Source organism: Hibiscus syriacus, unplaced genomic scaffold (genome assembly GCF_006381635.1).
Source record: "Hibiscus syriacus cultivar Baekdansim isolate YM2019G1 unplaced genomic scaffold, ASM638163v2 tig00109925_pilon, whole genome shotgun sequence".
Taxonomy (NCBI): domain Eukaryota; kingdom Viridiplantae; phylum Streptophyta; class Magnoliopsida; order Malvales; family Malvaceae; genus Hibiscus; species Hibiscus syriacus.
The window spans coordinates 153,231-172,868 of record NW_024062531.1 but is presented as its reverse complement, the minus strand read 5'-3'; the positions used below and the strand labels follow the sequence as shown (position 1 = coordinate 172,868).

Sequence of the window (19,638 nt, the reverse complement as noted above, 5' to 3'; positions counted from 1 at the left end):
TTAGTAACTTTTTACCAGTTTTGTTAAAAAAAAGTAATAACAAAATCAGTAACGCATTTCCTTAGCTGTATATTAAGGCTGCCGCACGTGAGACGTTCTCGGGATTTATACAGATTTGTGATTGTAATTGTTTATATTATTATTTCGACATAACATGACACACTCTTTTTTCTCTATCTAAGATTAGAGAGATTTTTTAACGATACTTTTTTTTCTCGTTTTGTATTTGAACCATACTATTTATACAAAACTTTTCCCCCTTTTAAAAAAAGTTTTGGTATAATTTTAATAAATTCTTAGTCCAACTTGTGGGTTGTGGCTAAGTGTTTACTCTTTTTCCAGATTCGATATATTTTGTAAGTAATTTTAAGGTAGTTTACCTATTAATTGTTTTGAAATTACATAATGACTTAAATATAAACTCTGTTAAATATTTAACAAAATTTCAACCTAATACAATGTTTAAATGTTTGACTCGAACAGAATTTTTAAAAATAACATATAGACTTAAAAATGATTTAATTTAACAATTTAGACAGATAAGGAGGGTTGATAACGGAATTTTACATTTTAAATAGATAAAAACAGTTTTAAGGTATTAATATAAAAACATGACTTTAAACTCGGTTGTAATCTAATTTGAATTATTGATTCAAATAGAGAGATGAAATATTATATCGCAAAGAATTGAGTAGCGCGTGAGAGCGTGGTTTAATACAACTACAAATCAGAAGGAAAAGAAACGACCAAAACAAACTTTGACGTAAAAAGCGAGGCAAACAAAGGACGGCGTATTAAACCCGGTTCACCATTTCAAACCGGAGCCAAAAAGCCGCCGCCACCATCCTCCCTTCTTACAAATAGCAGGCAGCAACCAGTCCTGCAATAAACGCCAAACTTTTTTCAAACCGGTCAATTCTATGGATCAAAGCGGTCAGCCCGATAACCTCCACCCTATACTATCGGACCTAGTCCTGTTCGACGGAGCCTCAGTTCCGCTCACGTTCACCGGCGATGGCAAGCTCCTGTTCAAAGGTCAACGTCAACAGTGCTTGACGGTGGAGAAGGAGGTTATCGGATTCGCTTTGGAAGGTTCGAGGATCCGGCTGAAGACCGTCGTGGAGAAGAGAGACAGAATCTGCTGTTTCGGGAGCAGCGGAGATTTGGTTAGACAGAGCTTCGTGTTTGAGCCTCAATCACAAGATTCCCTCACACTCTGGTCTCAGAAACTTCGTGATTACATTGATTCTCTAGGTATAGAAAACAAAGCTTTTTTGTTTTTTCCTTCAAATTTGTTAATTGTAATCGTTGTTCATAAATTTTTATTTAAAAATTTCAATACAGGACGGCCAAAGAGACTATTAATATTTGTTAACCCATTTGGAGGGAAGAAATCCGCCACTAAAATTTTCTCAGAAGATGTAAAACCGTACCTTGAAGATGCTGACATCCATATCACTCTCATAGGTTCGGGTTCCATGTATTTCCCCCCCTTTCAACTTCATTATTGAATCTAGCAAATTGTAGTTCACTGTTATGTTATTTGGACTCGAGTGCGAGCAATATAGGTTCGCTGTATATTGATTTTGACAACCACATGAATTTCTCAGAAACTAAGCATCAACTACATGCAAAAGAAGTTGCCAAAACCATGGATTTATCAAAATATGATGGTATTGTGTGTGTTAGTGGAGATGGAATTCTTGTTGAGGTTAGTTTTGAATTATCATGTTTGAATATTTGCATTATTGTGAACTTTTGTGGCTTTGATTTTATTTATCTCAGCATTTATTGCAACTTTTTAGTAGGTGGTGAATGGACTTCTTGAAAGAGAAGATTGGAGTGCTGCAATAAAGATGCCTATTGGATTGATCCCTGCAGGTTCGTTTTCTCTGTATCATCATGTTAGTATAAATTAAGATTTCTTAAACATATTATTTGTGAATGTAAATTCATCTTTTGGTTGAGTTTTGAATTTCTTGATTTTTGGAACCCTTAATATTTATGATGCTGGTTGAACCAAGACCTATGGAATTTACAATTTGTAGGCCCTTCTTCCAATGATTTGCAGGTTTAATGTATTGGCACATATAAGATATTTGCTTGTCTGTATATTTTGATTGTCTTGTATCGGGATACTAATACTCAATTTGTTGCTTTAAGTATTCGTTGGCTCCTCATTAGGATTGCAGATTGTTTTGATTTTCTTTCCCTGCTTAATTACACTTGAGGCAATGACTTTTTTCGCAGTGTTGATCTGATAGTAAATGTTTGTGGCTGTAGGAACTGGAAATGGCATGGTTAAGTCTTTGCTGCATGCAGCTGGCGAACCGTGCAGTGCTTCTAACGCCATTCTCACTGTTATTCGAGGTTAACAAGGATGTCTATGATTTCATTGAGATTAGCTCAACAGTATTTGAGTAAAGAAGTTCTTGGCTTAACATTTTACTCCTTGCAGGTTATAAACGCTCGCTTGATGTAGCTACTATTTCACAAGGGAAGACAAGATTTTTTAGTGTCTTGATGCTTGCATGGGGTATGTAAATTCGTCCACTTTAGATTGTATGTTTGGAGTGTATTTATTCTCTACCTTCCATGTGGATCTGTTTTCTTCGCAATAAGTTTGATGATGTATGGATTTTCTTTAAAAATATTGCAGTTTTTTACATGGATTTTCTTTTATTTCAGGTCTGATAGCAGATATAGATATTGAATCTGAAAAATATAGGTGGATGGGGAGTGCCCGTATTGATTTCTATGTATGTCCCCTTCATGTTATCTGGTTTATTGTTCTGCACCTACGCCATAGCTTTTGCACCACAATTAGGGCATAATTTGTATGGATCCTTAATATGATTGAGATTTCGTAATGGGATTAGTCTGTGTTTTCTGTATAGGCTGTTCAACGTGTATTCTGTTTGAGGCACTACAATGGACGTATTAGTTTTGTGCCTGCTCCTGGCTTTGAAGACTATGGGGAGCCCACGAGTTATCATGGTGAATCTACCAGTGAAGAAAGCCAAACTCAAGAGTTGTCTTTGAAAACTGAACAGCACGGCTACCTTGGGTCTGGTGTTAAGTTGGAGAACATGCGTTGGAGGACTATTAGTGGACCATTTGTTTCAATCTGGCTCCATAATGTTCCGTGGGGTGGCGAAGATATCATGGCCGCACCCGATGCGAAGGTTTATTTTGCACTCACCACTTAATGTAGTAATTTATTAGATTATCTGTAGATATTCTAATAGTTCATTTCAGTTTCTCCAAATGCCTCTGGAATTGATAAGAAAATCTAAAGAAAAGATACAGCTGAGTTTCTTTTGCTCTGCCTTATGCGAACCTTCTTTACGGAGTATACATTAGCATACTACGCAACACAAAGCTATTGAATTTTTCAGTTTTCTATAATGTACAGCATATGAAACTTCCTAGCTGCCCGATTACATGTAGAAGCCCTCTTGATCCGGAGAAACCTTATGTTTTCTTGTTTCTTTCCTGGTTTTAGAAAGCTCTAAGGTTTCAAATTCAGGAATATCTATTATATAGAATGTGCAGAGCCAGATCCGTCGGAACCTTCTCTCCTCTACCACTTTTTGATTTGTATAAAGCTATTGCAGCCATGCCAAGTTTTATGCAATTTATTTCTGTTATGTTTAATTACAATATAAGTTCCAACATTTCAGATTGATTTGTGTTTCTCATTTTTCCCTTTCTGTTCCTTTTTTTGGTTACAACCTGCAGTTTTCGGATGGATATTTGGACTTGATTATGCTTAAGGATGTGCCAAAATTAGCCTTGCTGTCATTAATGTCAAATATGAACGATGGGAATTACATCAAATCGCCACACATTACTTACATTAAGGTGAGTTCCCAAACGATAACAATTAAACTGGTTTGGTCATACAACTTTCTTCTACAGAAGGTAGCAGAGATAATGGTTGTATTTCATCGCTATAGTAACAAGTCCATCCACGTTCCTTTCTATGACTACAACTACAGGTGAAGGCATTCTTGTTGGAGCCTGGTGCTCGAGTCGATGATCCAACGAAGGAAGGGATCATAGACTCAGACGGTGAAGTCATCGCGAGGGGAAATGGAACATACATGGGTGATCAAAAAACTCTTATGACCTACAATAAGTTACAAATAACTGTGGATCAAGGTTTGGCTACTCTATTTGCACCCAAATAGGACCTTGCTTTGATCTTCAAAGTTTCAGATGATGAGGGTTCAGTCATTTTCGACATACGAGTCCGAACCGATCTGAGTGAATCGACTGAATGCCTCTTTGTTTCATACTTGGTTTTGGTTTGAACAGTGGAAATATCACTCCAGCATTCAATATTTTAACTAATAATCACACTTTTATAGTTGAATCATCATTTCAACCTTACCTGTCCATACCTTTGTTGTTATTACTGAAACTCAAACTTGAGATTAAAGAAAGTTTAATTGAAGTGTTTACTATGAATCATTTGTGATTATCAATTTCCATGTGTTGGATCCGACAAGAGTTTAAGTCTTTTCCGTTATAAAAGTCGAGCTGGATTTGTGACCATTGGTTGTAATCGAGTCGAGCAGAATTCAAGTTGGAAGAAGCCCTCAAAGTTTACACTTTTTGTCAAATTGGTTACGGGCTAAATTTCATCTAAAAAGGGCGAGGGGGCTAAATTTCCATTCAACGACAAAGGCAATGGTCAAAAGGTACATTAACCCTCATAAAAATTAGACTAAAATGAATAACAAAAATGATATTTAAACCACTAAAGTATAAGTATGAGAGGTAGGGGACTATATTTTTCGTTAGATGTGGTCGATGTTCGATGTTAATTTTGTCCTTTCATCTGCAATTTTAGAATTTATTACAAAACCAACAAGATACCTCAAATCAGGGCTAATTTGTAAAAGAAAGCTTTCACAGGGTGAAGTCGGAAATTTTAAGGTTTGAGATAATATTATGAAATTTTGGGATCAAAACTAAAACAGTTATATTAAAATGATTTAAATTGAATTAGTAAAATCTAGAAGGGCTAAAATGCAATTATATAGTTTAGTCAAAAGATTAAAGGGACTAAATTGAACTTCAAAAGTTTGGAAGGTACTATAAATGGAGTAATCCCATTTAAGTATATAGTTTTATAGTTGCTTGAGAATTACATTACTTTGTAATAAAATTGGATGTCACATGGTCTCCTATGTCCGACATGTCGCAGTCATTGCAGACAGTAATCCTATGATTCCACAGTTTTCATGTATTATTATTCGATTCATTATGTAATCCACTATTATGTGTTTTTAATTATTTATTTAAATATTTATTAAATACAATTGGCAATAAATTAAAATCAGTTATAAACAAAAAAAATCACTTAAGAGTGCGTTTGGTTCACGGAATGTAAGATTATCAGTGAGAATAAAAGATTACCAGAGAATAGGATTACTAGGAATGTTGTATTTTGTGTTTGATTGGTTTAGCAGGAATGTAAGATTACCGTATTTGGTTAAAGGAATAAAAGATTATTAGAATGTATATTTGACCAAATTGTCCTTATTATATATTTGTATAATATTAAAAATTATAAAAGGAATATCCCTACTCATTTCAGTTCAATATCTTTTAGACGGAATAATAAAATATTTTGAATTTGAATATTATTGATAAAAATAATATAGATAAGAAGTTCCCTTTATTTATAAATTTTAATTTTAAATTTAATAAAATTATTATCCAACGCCAAAGGAAACGCACTAAACGATAATAGAAATATACCTTAAGGGTGTGTTTGGTTCACGGAATGTAAGATTATCAGTGGGAATAAAAGATTACCAGGGAATAGGATTACTAGGAATGTTGTATTTTGTGTTTGATTGGTTTAGCAGGAATGTAAGATTACCGTATTTGGTTAAAGGAATAAAAGATTATTAGAATGTATATTTGACCAAATTGTCCTTATTATATATTTGTATAATATTAAAAATTATAAAATATTTATATATTTTCTTTAAAAAATTAAATTCATAATATTTATATAATTTTTTTACAAAATTAAAAATATAAAAAAAGTTTAATGAAAGGGTAATTTTTTTAACTCCTGAACTTCATATAAAATTTTAATTATAGACTTTTTTTTTGTAAATCTATAATAATTTAATAAGGATAAATTTGTAATTTAACCTTCGTATAATTTTTATTATTCAATGACAGAAGAATGATATTTTTGAAAAAAAAATAAAAATTTAAGGGCATTTTAGTCCAAAACGCAGGTAATGTTACAATACCTAAGTGAAGGGAGGTAATAACATTTCCGGTAATATACTCCAAAAAATCTACTATTTGTAATAAAACATTACCGGGAATGAGATTCCCGGCCAACCAAACATGGGAATGTGGGATTCCCATCCCATGGGAATCCCACAATTCTTGAACCAAACATCCTCTAAGGGTGTGTTTGGTTGGGGGAATGTGAGATTCTTATGGGAATGGAATCCACATTTCCCGTTTGGTTGGTCGGAAATGTCATTCCCGTTAATCTTACATTATCAATAGTATATTTTTTGGGTATATTACCGGGAATGTCATTTCCTCCATTTTCTTAGGTATTATTGGATTACCGGCGTTTTGGACTAAAATGCCCTTAATTTTTTTTCTTACAAAAATATCATTATTCTGTCATTAAATAATAAAAATTCTACGAAGGTTAAATTACAAATTTATCTTTAAACTATTTTAGATTTACAAAAAAAATCTATAATTAAAATTTTATATGAAGTTCAGGGGTAAAATAAAATTTTACCCTTTCATTAAACCTTATTATATTTTTAATTTTGTAAAACAATTATATAAATTTTATGAATTTAAATTTTTTAAATAAAATATATAAATATTTTTTAACTTGTTAAAAAACTAAATATATAATAAGGACAATTTGGTCAAATATACATTCCAATAATCTTTTATTCTTTTAACCAAATACGGTAATATTATATTTCTGCTAAACCAACCAAACACAAAATACAACATTCCTAGTAATCCTATTCCCTGGTAAACTTTCATTCCCACTGGTAATCTTTTATTCCCACTGGTAATCTTACATTCCTACGGATAATCTTACATTCCGTGAACCAAACGGAGCCTAAAAGAATCTCAATGTCTAGGGTGTTTTTAGTCATTGCAGTGCTGAAGATTTAGGTTCCGGTATTTTGACTTCTATTGGCCTGCTTTAAACTAGGTTTCAAATTCCCTCGTGATAATATTATATATATTTAATTATTTCTTTAAATATTGATTAAATATATATAACATGTATGAATTATAATTATTTATATTAATAGGTTTGTTTTATTAAATTTTTTAAAATGAATATAAAACTTTGTTTTTAATAAGAAGATATACTTTTATGCAAATCGAATAGTTAATTTTTTACTTTAATTCGTCGGAATTAATTTATATATTTAATGGAAAAATTATAAATTTATTTATATATATGAAAACAGTCGTAAACTTTAAAAATAATTCGTAAATTATATGAGTATATTGAGTGAAGAGGGGAATTTGGGTCACTGCGGGCTATACGGTAAATGTGTAAATCATGCATGTCCTGCGTCGAGGTCATGCATGTTTCACGTAGCGCGTGATTCACTTTCTCTAAACTCACACATGCTTTTCCCCATTTCTTTTATTATTATTATTATTCACAAATTAAAATATAATAATAATTCAAATTAAATATGATTAAGGACATAGTCAATATTAAATGTTCAAGAATATATATATATATATATATATATATTGTGGTAAATAAAGGAGAAGTGCAGCTCAGTTATTCATAAGCTTCATTTTCAAGAAGCAAGACTGGGAAGGCAGTGAATCTTAAAATTAGCTGGAGTCGCATATCTGGCCGTGAAGCCGACCACTCTATTTCCGATTATAGTTGATTTTTCATAATAAAAAAATTGCATTCATATGTTTACGATTAAGATAATTATTCAATAAGTAAGAAAAAAATCACTTCTATCATAAGGACATTTTATTATTTAATGACAGAATAATGACATTTTTGTAAGAAAAAAAATTAATGACATTTTAGTCCAAAACACCGGTAATCCAATAATACATAAGGAAATGGAGGTAATGACATTCCCGGTAATATACCCAAAAAAATATACTATTGGTAATGTAAGATTACCGGGAATGATATTCCCGACCAACCAAACGGGGAATGTGGATTCCATTTCCATGAGAATCTCACATTCTCCCAACCAAACACACTCTTAAGGTATATTTCTATTATCGTTTAGTGCGTTTCCTTTGGCGTTGGATAATAGTTTTATTAAATTTAAAATTAAAATTTATAAATAATGGGAACTTCTTATCTATATTATTTTTATCAATAATATTCAAATTCAAAATATTTTATTATTCCGTCTAAAAGATATTGAACTGAAATGAGTAGGGATATTCCTTTTATTAGAATTGAAGGATTCCAATCGAATTGTATAGAATCAATGGTTTTTTTTTCGAATTAGGCTGTGTCAAATTTTATAAATGATGAGATTAAATAGAATTTAAGATTAAAAAAATTTGTTTTGAAATAATAATATAATAATTTTCTATATATTTAAAGATATATTAAAATATTATTATCTGTACATTTTTGGTCAAATGAAGAATATAATAAATCAAATTTAGATGGATAAAATTTTTGATTCGGGACGACCTAAAAATGAGTGGACCCAAGGAGCTTTTCTTAAAGATTATTTTATATAAGAAGGCTACGGACTGGACGTGTCTTTTAAGCTGTTTTTTAGCCTCAATATACAAAAATAAAACAATAATAATAATAATAATAATAATAAAACACTCCTGTTTGTTTGTTTGTTTATTGTTTTATTTATATCCATTGTATAAACGCATTTACTATATTTCCGATTTTCTTTTTCGTTAATCGTTTTTCTCTTTCACCTTGCTTTCACTCTTATCTCTCTCTAAAGCCCTCTTCTTCTTTCGTTATTTTTCTCATGATTGTGCAGATCAACCCGTAAATTTCCCTTTTTTTCACAGTTTTTTCCCTTTTTGTTGTTTTTTTTTTCATGAATAGAAGAAGATTTACGTGTGGATTTTTGAACTTTTGAAAAAAAGTAAAGAAGAATAAGAAGAGGATGATGACGTCGACTTCGGCGGGAGCTACGTCTTCGAAGATTTGCTTCAATTCAAGCTGTAAGGAGTTGAAATCGGAGAGACCGGGGAAAGGATGGCGGTTGCGAAGCGGAGAGTTAGCGGAGCTCTGTGATAGATGCGCGTGAGTTTCACTTTGTTCTTGGACTCTGTTTGACTTCGTTTTCAGCCGTCTTTTGTTTTTATTTATGGAATTTAAGTTTAGTTGCCGGATTTTGTCTATTTTTACGAGTATTCCGGTGATTAATTTGGGACATTTTGTGAACTTGGATTAGATATTGACGAACGTTTTACTTAATTCGAGTTGTTTCCTTTATTTATTATATTATAATCTGAATTAAGCTCCCTTTGTGATTTTAGTGCTGTTTTTGAGGAGGGGAGATTTTGTGATACTTTTCACTTGAATGATGCTGGTTGGAGGACCTGCGAGGCATGTGGGAAGGTTGGTAGAAACGTTTAGCAACGTTAATTTTTTTCTATAGTTTTATATGATGTTATTGAATGCCTGCTTTTATCTTCCCTTTTTGCAGCGTGTTCATTGCGGTTGCATTGTTTCGGCACATACATTTACTTTGTTCGATGCAGGAGGAATAGAATGCGTAGCATGCTCGAGGAAAAATGCTGTTTTGGTGAGAGCATGAATGATTTTTCTATATTATTCTGATGTATTTAAAAACAAGAGCCCAACTATTAAATACATCCTTTTTCTATAGAATTCCTTTTAAATTAACAAAAGGCATCCTTTTTCTAGCGGATGTTATCTCACTTTTAAATTAAAGTTTGCAACTTGAAGTATGTTTCCTAGTCAATAGAATTCCTTTGTGGTGGAAACCGGTTTATTTTTTTTTCACAATCTATCTCAGGGATCAAATTCTTCATGGCCACCCTCTTTGCTTTTCCATTCATCTTTGTCTGAGAGGTTTAAAGAATATCCTGCTAAAGGTTGGAGTCAACTACCTGGTTCGGGTTCAGTACCTTGGCGGCAAGCGCCCAGTTTATTAAATTCCTCAACACATTCTAGAGCTCCCTATGAAGTTGACTTAACCACTGGTATTGACAGATTAAATGTCTCAGACAGATTATCCACTCCTTCCCTGGAAATGAAGAAAATTGAGGAATTTCCTGAAAGGTTAATGAATGGACCTTTGAAACCTTTTGCACGTGATATACATGAGAATGGAAATACAGGTTCATAAAATTTTCCCTCTTTCAATCATAGTAGTTTTAGGAAATCTATACCTGCATTAATGCACGGACTTATGAGATATGGGTGTGCACTCATTCTAGGACATACACTTTGTTTTGCTAAAATGGTCTCTAAAACAACTTATTGGTGGTTTCTGACTCTCTTGCGAACCATTTGTTTTTCAGGGGTCAATTGTGAGGAGCAGTGTGGTTCTTGTTTAGCTAAACCTCAGCCGTCTTCTCTGAAGGAGGAGTCATCTATTCCACCATTCGGGTTAACTGTCCCATATACATCTACAGATGAATCAAATGGTCAGTTTGGGGTTTCTGGCACTCATTTGCGGCCAAACCCCCAACCTCCACTGGCCAAGCAATTTAATAGTAATCTACATAATGGGCTTGACTCTTCAGCTGAAACTCAGATTCGTAATGGGAGGCCTCGACCAGATGGCCGTGGAAGGAATCAACCATTTCCTCGTTATTGGCCTAGGTTTACTGACCAAGACCTGCAGCAAATCTCCACTGAGTATCCTTTTATTCTGGAAGGCATTCTTGCTAAATTGTAGGTTTTTCTTTTTAACATACTAGGTCATTTATCTTAATAAATAATTTTGCACAGTTAATTAACCTTTTTGAAAACAAGCTTTGTTCTTCTGTGAGAGACTTGTATTCTATACAAATTTTGGGGGGAAAACCTCCACTAATATTAGTTCTCAAAGTTGGATTATTTGACTAAAACATTTGTTGAAAATGTAATTATTTGTACCTATTTTCTGTTCTTGTCCATTAAGTGAATTACATTGTGCTTCAGTTAGACTTAACCATATGCAAGTTCAAATTCTATAATCACTCCTTTGTTTGAGAAAATGTTGAGTGCCAGTGATGCTGGGCGGATTGGACGTCTAGTGCTGCCAAAAAAATGTGCTGAGGTGAGTCATTGCTTAATTTTTTTTATTTGATCTGTGTTTTTTGTTTTAATTGCTTTGCCATAAAATAATATAGAGCGATGTTCATAAAAGCTTGGTCAGGGTTTCAAGTCGCGGTCGCGTTTTCGGTTATTTCGGATTTACCGTGATTGCGGCCGTCGTGGGCACTATTGCGGCTGTCGCGGACGCTATTGCGGCCGTCGCTTGTAACTCAGACGGTGGCAAAACCGCTATATTGCGGTCGCGGCCCGTTTTTTAAACCCTGAGCTTGGTGGTGAAGTTTTTATTTACATCAATTATCTAGTGTTATTTTGTGGCAAGGTAGTTTGTTCAGCTTCATATATTTTTTGTCTCACTTAGCATCATACATTTCTTTTACCGAATACACTTTATTTAGTTTTGGGTTTTTTGTAACTAAACGATCCTTTTGCTGAAGTTAAATATGAGCATTGTGTTTGGTACTTGTATATCTGAATTCATCAATTATTACCTAGATTATCATCACATACTAAAATACACTCATCATGAGACAGGCCTATTTCCCTCCAATATCTCAGCCAGAAGGATTACCACTTAAAGTGCAGGATTCAAAAGGAAAGGAATGGATTTTTCAGTTCCGCTTCTGGCCCAACAACAATAGCCGGATGTATGTTTTAGAGGGGGTAACTCCTTGCATACAAAAACATGCAATTGCAAGCGGGCGACATAGGTAACAATTTGATATCACTTGAAACAAGAATTTAGAGATTCAATATTTTGTGCTATGAGGCCTAAAGTATGCCATGTTAATGTTATTAGTACATTAGTCTGCCTCTCCTATTTTAGGTTTTATAATTTAGAATTTTTCCGACTTCTCTTAATTGCTCCTTGTCCTTAGATTTACCAGTTCATATATGTTATGACAGGGTCGAATTCTGTTGCCTGTTGTTCTATTCATTTTGGTTGTCTCGCATTCTGTGTTTTGCACTCTTGTGCATTTGCTTTGTCTTCCTTATCAGTGTGTGGATATTTCAATGATTAAGCATCATGTTTGGAGACTTACATCTGTTTTGAAAACTGATAGTTATACTGTTTCCTCAGTAACATTTAGTCGATTAGAACCTGGAGGGAAGTTGGTCATGGGTTTCAGAAAGGCTTCAACTACTTCAGCAACTGAGCAGGTTGGTATTGCGCAATTATTATTCTGATTGTGAATCTATATGTTCTAGAGCTAAGATAACATGCAATACAACTGGCTCATATAACTTCTTTTGTTCCCCTTGTATTTAATTCCTTCCAAGGATGCTGTTATACTTCAATCATGGAAAAACATTAATTCATTGGTTAAGATAAATGTTCTTTCTAAAATCTATACTTAATTTTTTTTTAAATTAATTTTGTGTGGTTGCCATTGATTGAAATTACAATTTACATTCATTTATGCATTTCAATTGGCAGGACACTGAAGCCAAAAACAGTAGTGGAGTTTCTATCCATGGAGATGTTAGTGTCCAAAAACCTAAATCTGTTGATAATACATAACCATTGATTATTTAAAAGATAGCTGAGTCTCACTAGCTGTTCATCAACCAGGCCGAACTCGTAGATCCTACCTCATGGTCAAAAGTTGATAAGTCAGGATACATAGCAAAGGAAGCATTAGGAACCAAACTAGCAAATCACAGAAAGAGGAAGAATACTGTGCTGGGTTCGAAGAGTAAGCGCCTAAGAATTGATAATGAAGACATGATAGAGCTGAAAGTAACATGTGAAGAAGCTCAAGGGCTGCTTCGTCCCCCTCCTAATCATGTAGCCAATGTTATATTAATTGAAGGTTTCGAGTTTGAAGAATATGAGGTATGATTATTCTTAATTTAATGCTTCTTTTTTGACCACTTTTAATATATGAAGTTGCAGAAATCTAAGCCACTTTATCTCTGTGGTGTTTGTTACCCCTTTGTGGGCGAATTGAACTCCACTAACATTTTTAGCTGAGAATTTCTATGGTTGGTACCCTTGACAAAGCCATACAGGGTTGCTCAAGAACCTGTACGTTGTTTGTTGTTTATGTATGCTACCACAGGTCCTCAATAATTTGATGAAATAACATTTTCATTTTTCTTATTCTACCCTTTGTCAGGCTTAGTGTAAAGATGTGATCCATTATTACTTTTTTGTTGCTATAAGTAGTGTATATTTATACGATATATTATTCCACATTGTAGAGGATGCTTTACTTCCTTTCCTGCAATTTTCTCAATTTTGTTTTTGTTGTTTTAATAGCAGGATGCGCCGGTTCTGGGGAAGCCTACAATATTTGCAACTGAAAAGTCCGGGTAATTCTCTTTCTTTCAGATGTTTAGCCTTATTTTAAAGAAATTCGATTAACTTGACCAAAACATAGACAGACACTCTGTAATTCTTGTGTGATATGAACTATTGTATTGTACTTATAGTCTATAATGAAAATAAAGTCCAACTAGTCTTATAGGCAGCAAAAGTTGTCTTAAACCACACAACTTCGAATACCTGTTTTGTTTCAGGGAAAAGATACAGTGGGCTCAGTGCGAAGATTGTTTTAAGTGGCGTAGATTGCCTTTCGATGTTCTTCTTCCTTCCAAGTTTACCTGTTCCAGTAACTCATGGGATCCAGAAAGGTAAGCTCTCATTCGAGTATTTCTTTTCTCTACTTTGACTCTGCTGTCTTTTGCTACAATGGGCGTTTGTGTGACCATTTTCCCCCCATTTTTTCCATGCTGGCAGATGTTTTTGTTTGGCTGCTCAAGAACTGAAAGCAGAAGAGCTGGAAAATCTGGTACCAAACTGTAATCGAGGTATTTGTTTCTTGAAGGAAACAGTATTTGATTTCATGATGATGATTTTCTGTAGAATGCTGGTTCTGGGACGTTTGTTTCCTATTACGAAACTAATTTCGTTTTATGGTCACAAATGACAGCTGCTTCTAAGAAAATGAAATCTGCTAAACGGGAACTGGAAAACGTAGATGCTTTAGAGGGGCTTGACACTCTTGCCAACCTAGCTATCTTGGGAGAAGACGGGGTTCTCCCCACTTCTTCTCAGGCTACGACGAAGCACCCCCGGCATAGACCCGGCTGCTCATGTATCGTGTGCATTCAACCCCCTAGTGGGAAGGGCCCCAAACACAAGCAGACATGTACATGTAACGTCTGCCAGACAGTGAAGAGACGCTTCCGCACCCTCATGCTGCGGCGTGAGAAGAAACAGTTCCAAAAAGCAGCAGCAGAAACTACGTGCAAGAAGCAGCAACCTTCATTGCCGGATAAAGTATTGGACGATAACCCCCTCCTTTGCACTAGTGCGGGAAATAGCAGCAGTCCAAACCAGAAAAAGGTTGTCAGTGAGGGTGTAGGCGATGATTCCGACAGAGTAAAATCCACGGTTTCACCTTTTAAAGGCCAAATCGACTTGAATATCCAGCCGGAGCGAGAAGAAGAGCTGTCTCCAGGTTCGGATTCCGGCAACATGATGAGATTGCTTCCAGATGCAACCGACAAATACCTTAGGCAGCAAAGTATTTTAACCTCCACTGGCCACAGTGACATATAAGTCACTCGGGCGCAACCTGGTGGCAGCACCGAAGGAGAAAAAACCACCACCAGCATTGATCTTGGAACCAGTGATTGAAATACCGACGCAGACCCTTCGACAGTTTCTTTATTAAGGCATAGATGCTGTGCATAAACGATGGTAATATACACGGATTTCAACGACAGAAATGCTGCCGGTCGGGTGGGAGGAAGAGAGAGGAGGCTGAAGCTAATGTACATTTTAGGAGCTCATCACATGGAGAATTCGATTAAATTGATCATAAAAATTAACAGTTTGAATCTTTTCAATATGATTGAGATATTGGTATGAATCCTAATCATTTAAAATTTACAATGATTCGAGGTTTTTAAGATAATAAGTTCAAATTTTAGTATTATAAATGGAATAAATTGTATTAGGAGAATTATATTTAATAAATTTACATTATTTAATTTGAATTAATTGTAAACTAATTGACTAATGAATGTGATAACGCTTGATTATATTGAAAAATAAAAGTTGGTGGACATTTTTTTATTGATGAGAAATAGAATATAATATATTTGGTAAAATATGATTGATAATATTAATGAGCGTATTCAAGAGATTTGAGGAAAGAAAAGTTATTCCATTGACAAGATCAACCAAGCTATCCATTCATTGTTATGAGAAAAAAACCCAAAACAAAACAGTCTTATTTTTAGACTAGCTTTCTCTAATCACCTCCATTTCGTTACCAAAAAATCAGGGGGAAATTACCTTTTGGTCCCTTGATACTTTCATTGGTGGCAAATTTCCCTTTTGTCACCACCTCTCCCTCTCTCTTCCTCTTCCTCCATTGCCAATTGCAGCAGTTAATGAAGAGGGAAAAGAGAGGGAGGGGAAAAAACAAGCCCATTCTCATGAAAACACCAGTTTCAATTACAAGTTTAAAACGTTTAGATCGTTCATCATAGCACCATCAACTAAATTTCAGCAAAAATATGAACACAAAATTCAAGGAAAATAGAGTAAATTGTGAAGTAGCTTTTGTGGCAAGATGAATGACTTAATCTCGAGTTCGTTCAAGAAATACACGGAGCAGGCTTACGAGGATGAAATGGAAGCTGGAACCGAGCGTAGATTTCGATAAATTCTTCAAAGATGTCGAGAGCGTAAAGCAAGACATGAAAGATGTCGAAAGGTTGTACAAGGCATTACAAGATGCCAACAAAGAATGCAAAACCGCCCACAACGCAAAGACGATGAAACAACTCCGTTCCCGAATGGACATTGATGTCGAACAGGTGCTTAAAAGAGTCAAAGTCATCAAAGGGAATCTTGAAGGGTTGGAACAGTCGAACGCGGCCAGTCCGAACACTCCAGGTTGTGGCCCCGGTTCATCTACGAATAGAACCCGAACCTCGGTGGTCAGTGGCTTGGGAAAGAAAATGAAGGATATGATGGATGATTTTCAAGCACTAGGAGCGAGGATGCAAGAAGAGTATAAAGAAACAGTTGAACGTAGATACTTCATCACAGGGGAGAAACCTAACGAGGAAACGATCGAGAACCTGATCTCGAGCGGCGAAAGCGAAAGCTTTCTTCAGAGGGCCATCCAAGAACAATGAAGGGGTCAGATTATGGACACCATTTCCGAGATTCAAGAAAGGCATGATGATGTTAAGGAGATAGAGAAGAACTTGATCGAGCTCCATCAGATATTCCTGGACATGGCTGCACTCGTGGAAGCTCAGGGTCAACAACTCAACATCATCGAGAGAAACGTTGCGCATGCGAGTTCCTTCGTAAGACAAGGGACTGAACAACTCGAGGAAGTTAGGAACCAACCAGTTTGGTAAGGATATTTTTGTTTGGAATTTCACCATGTCTAAGTAGATTTGTCTTCTCAATGGAATCTCACTTTATCTGCTTCTGTTTCCAACAGTTTTTTGCTCTGAGTTTTAGTCCTTTGATGAATAATCCTTTTAAAGCTCAAATTATGGTTTTGGTCCCTTCACCTGGGATTTAATCCCCACTGCCTTGATTTTGGCATAATTTGATCCTTGTCGCCATCAACTATATCGATTAAAATACTATAACAGAAAATTTTTATGTTTGGAAAGAGTGTTTTTCATAAAAAACCACATATCATTTTTACCAGAATATGTATACTTAACAATTTGACTAATAAAAGTAATGTCTAATTCAACAATAAGTACCTAAAGTATACCGCATTTTTCGTTAAATTACCTAAAATATTTTTTGGTCGAGATAAAGACCTAAATTACATCACCTTTTCCATCTAGATACATGAAGTATTTTTTTGATCAAAATAGATACCAAAAGATACCGCCTTTTTCATTTAGGTATCCATAGTATTTTTAATCAATGTCACAAATAAACTTTCGGTACCTAGATGAAAAAAGTTGTATACTTTTTAGGTATACAGGTGAAAAAGGTGGTACACGTTAGGTACCTACTTTGACAAAAAAATATTTTAAATAGCTAGATGAAAAAGGTATTATACTCCATATTCATGTTTTTGAAATAAACCTCAAAGTAAAGGTACGGAATTATACCAAATTAAAGTAGGAGAATTAAGTCCTAAATTTGAGTATAGTGGAGGGACCAAGACCATAATTTGACCTGTTCTAAATGCAAAATTACATGAAACTGCATTGAAAACGTTCAATTTTATTCCCATGCAATAAAACCAAACCAAATCACAAATTTATTCTCATAAAATGACAACATACAGCATTATCTCCATATTAAGCACGTTAATAGCATATTGAGCTTAACAATCCAATGATTCCCAAAATTTATGTAGATTCCAAGTACCAAATTAAAATATACCAGTTTGCAGAGCTAAATGAAGGTTATCACCTCATGTACCAGCATTAGGCAAAGCAGCCATGAATGAATTGTATGAAGATTCCAAGTCAAAGTGGAGCTGCCGAGCTTGCTGCTCGGTTAACTCATCGGCCGCCCCCATCTTCGATAGCCTCGAGATCCATTCCTTCATCTTTGTCTTCCCCTCGAAATCTGCCGGCAAAATACCAAGTTTATTAAGAGATGCTGATAGGTCGGACAACAAAGGGTACACCTGATCAACTGCCACCATATTGAGTTTCAACGAATCCATGGCCGTGATAAAATTCTGCACGCATTCGGCCACAATGGCAGCAGAGGTAGTAGTCGATGCGGCGGCTGCAGCTCGGTGCTCAACGGTAGCAGGCACCCCGGATGTCACGAGACGGTTAATGGCGGCCGGGCAGTCCATTTTATAAGTATCCGCAAAGCGTTCGATGCTGGGGACCGTGTCTTTCAGAGTAAAAGCCAAGGTTTTGAAATGGGCAATCAGCTTTTGGCACTCAGTTTCGTATTCAGATGATGAAATAATATCCCTCACATAAGCTTTCTCGAGCTTCTCTGTTGCTTTGATAATCGCATATAGCTCTGCAAAATTCTCATACATCTCCCTCTCGCGCTTGTCGTTCCATAGCTTCACCTCCATTTCATGCAATAAACTTGGTATTCAATAAAAGGGTCAATTTGGGATCAAAAGAAACTAGGGTTTGGGGTTTGACTTTGGACGATTGGAGAAGATAACTGGAAAAGAAAAAAAACAGATTACTATCCATTCATATAAAAAAATTCTATTTTTCTGCATAACAAATCAAATTGAAACCTCTCAAGAGAATTCTTCATCAACAAACATGAGAACATTGTGAATTCTATACGATTTCCCAGAAAACCAAACGAAAATTGAAGAATCCGAAGTGAAATTACGTAAGCTCCAACAGAAATTCATCTTAACGGTTAAACGACTTACGAAGTAATGGAAAAACACTTTCAAAATCAACCGTGCTTTGTCTTGAATCCCTTCTCTGCTGCGTTTCTCGTTCTCCTTTTAACCAAATTAAGATTATGGAGTAATATATATATATATATTGAGTTAAACTATGGCCTCGGTGCCTATAGTATACTTGCATTTGCAGTATAGTTTATATACTTTAATTTTATATGATATGATCACTACTTCTTTTAATATCTCCAGCTAGGTAATTTCATAAACTATTGACATATTGAATCTAAACTTTTGAATCAGTTGTAATACGTTTACAAAATCTATGACAGATCCATACAATTTATTAGAGTAAAATCTAAAATCTAACTCGTAAATATATTTAGTCTGTCGACTTGCGATAATTATAATAATTCTACGACTGACACACATATTAAATATCACTATAAATAACATCAATACAATCAAAAGAGGGATTGGCGCCTTTGATAATTGTTCTTATTTTTCTTCCTCATCATGATCGATCCGCTACAATACAAAATATTCAATTAATGATCATTCTCTCATCGATTACAACTTTCCATTTACACTACCCACAACTAACGAATTCCATTTATTCTTATAACAAAGAAATGTAAATCATCTTAAAAGGAGTACTTTTAAGAAAAATATTTATCAGTATTAATTAACATGAAATACCGGATTTAATACCAAATAAATTTTACTCCTTTTGTTTATTAAAGAAACATCAGCATTAACATTTGGTTGGGCACTGACTTTTGTTTCTTTGGGACAACGCCACATTTATGAGGGACGCATGTTAAGTTATAATGATGGGTTTTTTAGTGAAAGGTTACCAACGAATTTTGCCTTTTTAGGGATTATGCTATACATCAATTATTACACTTCATTACCCTTTTTTTCTTAATGTTAAAAATTATAATTCAGATTCCTCACCTCTTTTTAGTCCGATTTATAAAAATTTTAGTGGGATTTATTTGATGAAAAATT

At 34.6% G+C, this 19,638-nt stretch overlaps 3 protein-coding genes and 1 pseudogene across 4 annotated transcripts; 3 read left to right on the top strand and 1 right to left on the bottom strand.

Annotated features, from left to right (window-relative positions):
• Window positions 1–747: 747 nt before the first annotated feature.
• On the top strand, window positions 748–4,473 carry LOC120210552 (sphingosine kinase 2-like). 2 transcript variants are annotated; one of them, XM_039209258.1, is made up of 10 exons: window positions 748–1,254; window positions 1,345–1,467; window positions 1,611–1,711; window positions 1,809–1,881; window positions 2,284–2,370; window positions 2,459–2,536; window positions 2,689–2,759; window positions 2,898–3,185; window positions 3,742–3,864; window positions 4,002–4,473. In XM_039209258.1, the coding sequence occupies exons 1-10, from the start codon at window positions 921–923 to the stop codon at window positions 4,191–4,193; spliced, it is 1,470 nt and encodes a 489-aa protein (XP_039065189.1). In that variant the 5' UTR covers window positions 748–920; the 3' UTR covers window positions 4,194–4,473. The 2 variants fall into 2 exon arrangements, with proteins under 2 accessions (XP_039065189.1, XP_039065190.1); XM_039209259.1 differs by lacking the exon at window positions 748–1,254 and having other exon boundaries at window positions 1,426–1,467; window positions 1,806–1,881.
• Window positions 4,474–8,966: 4,493 nt separating this feature from the next.
• LOC120210548 (B3 domain-containing protein Os07g0563300-like) lies at window positions 8,967–14,888 on the top strand. The gene is made up of 14 exons (XM_039209254.1): window positions 8,967–9,301; window positions 9,538–9,619; window positions 9,708–9,806; window positions 10,041–10,365; window positions 10,549–10,888; window positions 11,195–11,291; window positions 11,822–11,993; window positions 12,369–12,448; window positions 12,726–12,770; window positions 12,861–13,124; window positions 13,554–13,603; window positions 13,811–13,924; window positions 14,028–14,101; window positions 14,224–14,888. Exons 1-14 carry the CDS (start codon window positions 9,162–9,164, stop codon window positions 14,853–14,855), a joined length of 2,514 nt encoding a protein of 837 aa, XP_039065185.1. The 5' UTR covers window positions 8,967–9,161; the 3' UTR covers window positions 14,856–14,888.
• Window positions 14,889–15,876: 988 nt separating this feature from the next.
• LOC120210518 lies at window positions 15,877–16,678 on the top strand (annotated as a pseudogene).
• A 922-nt stretch (window positions 16,679–17,600) lies between these two features.
• On the bottom strand, window positions 17,601–18,731 carry LOC120210547 (vacuolar protein sorting-associated protein 28 homolog 2). Its single transcript, XM_039209253.1, has 2 exons — window positions 18,655–18,731; window positions 17,601–18,431 (listed from the first exon to the last, which is right to left on the bottom strand). Exon 2 carries the CDS (start codon window positions 18,334–18,336, stop codon window positions 17,707–17,709), a length of 630 nt encoding a protein of 209 aa, XP_039065184.1. The 5' UTR covers window positions 18,337–18,431; window positions 18,655–18,731; the 3' UTR covers window positions 17,601–17,706.
• Window positions 18,732–19,638: the final 907 nt, after the last annotated feature.

Excerpts from the sequence above, each read along its gene's own strand:
- LOC120210552 (XM_039209258.1), top strand. The coding sequence starts at position 921 with ATGGATCAAAGCGGTCAGCCCGATAACCTCCACCCTATACTATCGGAC. Across the intron at positions 1,255-1,344 it reads TGATTACATTGATTCTCTAG|GACGGCCAAAGAGACTATTA; the intron begins GTATAGAAAACA and ends ATTTCAATACAG. Across the intron at positions 2,537-2,688 it reads TGTCTTGATGCTTGCATGGG|GTCTGATAGCAGATATAGAT; the intron begins GTATGTAAATTC and ends CTTTTATTTCAG.
- LOC120210548 (XM_039209254.1), top strand. The coding sequence starts at position 9,162 with ATGATGACGTCGACTTCGGCGGGAGCTACGTCTTCGAAGATTTGCTTC. Across the intron at positions 10,366-10,548 it reads ACATGAGAATGGAAATACAG|GGGTCAATTGTGAGGAGCAG; the intron begins GTTCATAAAATT and ends TTTGTTTTTCAG. Across the intron at positions 12,771-12,860 it reads GAGTTTCTATCCATGGAGAT|GCCGAACTCGTAGATCCTAC; the intron begins GTTAGTGTCCAA and ends TTCATCAACCAG.
- LOC120210547 (XM_039209253.1), bottom strand. The coding sequence starts at position 18,336 with ATGGAGGTGAAGCTATGGAACGACAAGCGCGAGAGGGAGATGTATGAG.